The sequence below is a fragment of the Asparagus officinalis genome, chromosome 6, assembly GCF_001876935.1.
Source record: "Asparagus officinalis chromosome 6, Aspof.V1, whole genome shotgun sequence".
NCBI lineage: Eukaryota > Viridiplantae > Streptophyta > Magnoliopsida > Asparagales > Asparagaceae > Asparagus > Asparagus officinalis.
The window spans coordinates 30,215,387-30,217,980 of NC_033799.1; the positions used below are offsets into that span (position 1 = coordinate 30,215,387).

The window sequence follows — 2,594 nt, forward strand, 5'->3', positions numbered from 1 at the left end:
AATAGCACCATTGATGACAGCACAATTTTACAATAAAGCTTTCTTCTCCAGGCCAGTTGAGGTAAACTTTTTTCCCCATAATATGTAGCAGCAATTCTCCCATCCCCCTTCTCCCTCCCCTTTTCTTCTCATCACTGCCATGTCACCACAACCCTCTCCTTTCAAATCTCAGGTGATGAGTGATGATGGACATAGAATGCTAAACTATGGAGTCCTTCCAGTTATTAGCAAGCCTATTTAAATACCTTTCTGCATAGTACATTTTGGCTAATCACCAAACTGTTGACCAAATAGAGATGCATTTAGTTATTTATTACTGAGGTGGTGTCTACAGCAGGGAAATTAACTATTCCACCTGTGCATATGGAAATTTCTACACTTATGACTTACAAGGTCAACAGGAATATCACTCCAGCAAGGGTTAAACTGAGATGGCCCAAGTAGGCTCAACGTCATTGCACATTATTCACTAGAAACAGGGTCCAACTTTTTATGACATTTCGATATATTGTGACTGGCCTAATGGAAATGACAAAAATCAAGTGGACAGAAAATAAATCAACCGAAAAGAGTATAGAAGCCTTACATTGGAAGGGATTGTAGAAACAGTAGGATGCTCTTGCTCAATTTCTGTCAATTAAAAAAATGTTAACTAAATTTATGAAGCAAAATACTGATAGTTGTTCTATCAATATTGATAAATATTATATCACAAATGAATCTTCATATCATAAGCTCCCCCAAACTGTTTGATCATCAGACAAAAAGAAGAAATGAATTAATGCAGGTACATGCTAAGAAAGATAAAACTGTAAATTAACATAACAAATAAACGTGGTAACGTTATATTCAGATCAACTCTGGCGATCATTTCCTTAGTATTGAACTAAAGTCTCATAATCATCAGATCAAACAAATATCCTAATGAAAATATTACAGCAAATGAGCACGTCCTTTGATATCTTAAAGGGCAAAGGCATAAGTACTAACAATATACTTACTTCAAGAAGGACATGCATGCATTTGCAAGAAAGTTAGCAACAATTAGCAGATTCATCCAACACAAGAACAAACTAAGCACTGTCACACCATAATCCCGAGCAAAAAAATTGAATTCCAGTAACAAATACCTGTTTGAGGGATCTACATTTATTTGAGCCCTTCGGATAAAGAGTCCAATCCTACCAATGAGGCTAAGTGTAGGTCATACCATAAAGTTCCAATATACTAGCATACTATCAAAACATAACCCACCATATGTGTTTGTCATACAATAAAGTAGATGGTATACTGCAGTTTCAGGGATGCTTAGCAAAACACATTGTTTGAAGTTTATAAAAATGAATTAAGTCAAAATCACATGCTAGAGAAAGAGAATTCATTTTAAATGAGGAATAGCTTGAAAGTCACAGTGAATTAAGCATTGTGACTTTCACATACGCCTCAAATCCCCTCTATATCTAAAAGCCATAAACAATGAGATTCAGTACCAAAAGTTACAAAAATACATCAGTCTCAAGTATGGAATTCAGGAATTCCATCATTAACCAAGAATGCAGCCTCAAAGAGAAGTCTTCAAGAAATGATGATAGAATAAGAAAGAACATATTGCTATCTTGTAGGATAATATGATATCCAGAGCTCATAATATACGTCACATAAGGATGAAATGAGAACCCAATTGAAGATCAAATTTAAATTACCGGACTTCTTATTACATCATATTTATAATATAGGCCTCCAAGCAGCCAAAAAAATCAAAATCAAAATTTTATCAATCGCCACTAGCATTGCAACAAAAGTTACAAACTTGTGCCTAAATTCTCACACACGAGAAGCTTTGACGATAAAGTATACTCTTTGACTACATAATCATAAATCCAATAGCCGCCAAATTTAAAATATCAAATTTCTTATTACGCTCTGCATTTCAAACTCATGCTACCATCCTAACTCCCTGTTCATATCATATAAAGACCCAAAGGTTTTCTAAACATATAAATTTTGAGGATTATACTAAATAGCACAACATTTTTAGAGCATGCCCAAGCACTAGCAGCCAAAGATATTAGTATATGTTCTTTCTAGAATTTTTATAATCACCCCTAGCATTTGCAACACAGATTACAAATTTCTGTCTAATTATTTATCATGCAAGAATATAAAAGATTAATTACACAAAATCATAAACCCAAAAACCTAAAGCTTCTCTCAGACATGTACAATTTAGTATTGCACTTAACAGCACATCATCTTTAAAACACGCACTACTAGAAGCCACAGACATCAAGATATGCTCTTTCTAGAATTTTCTCAACCACCACTACCATTTGCACCAAAGATTACACATTTATGTCTAAATTCTTTAGCATACAAGAAACTAAAGCATCAAGTGAAAACTCAAAAACCCAAAACCCTAACTCCAAATGTTCGGCTGTTTAAACTTTTTTCAATAGCCACCAGCATTTACAACAAAGATTACAAATTTCTACCCAAATTCTTCACCATACAAGAAACTAAAAAATCATTTACACAAAATCATAAACCCAAAACCCTAACTTCGAGGGACGAGAGAAAACATACCGTCGGCGGCT

The 2,594-nt window shown here is 34.2% G+C and overlaps 1 protein-coding gene across 1 annotated transcript in view; it reads right to left on the reverse strand.

Annotated features, from left to right (window-relative positions):
* LOC109846001 overlaps positions 1 to 2,594 on the reverse strand; it is a 9,633-nt gene that overhangs the window by 5,555 nt on the left and 1,484 nt on the right. The window contains exons 2-3 of the mRNA XM_020415224.1: positions 2,584 to 2,592; positions 587 to 630 (exon numbers count right to left, since the gene is read on the reverse strand). Of these exons, the coding sequence (XP_020270813.1) occupies positions 587 to 630; positions 2,584 to 2,592 (53 nt within the window). The remainder of the gene's footprint in view (positions 1 to 586; positions 631 to 2,583; positions 2,593 to 2,594) is intronic.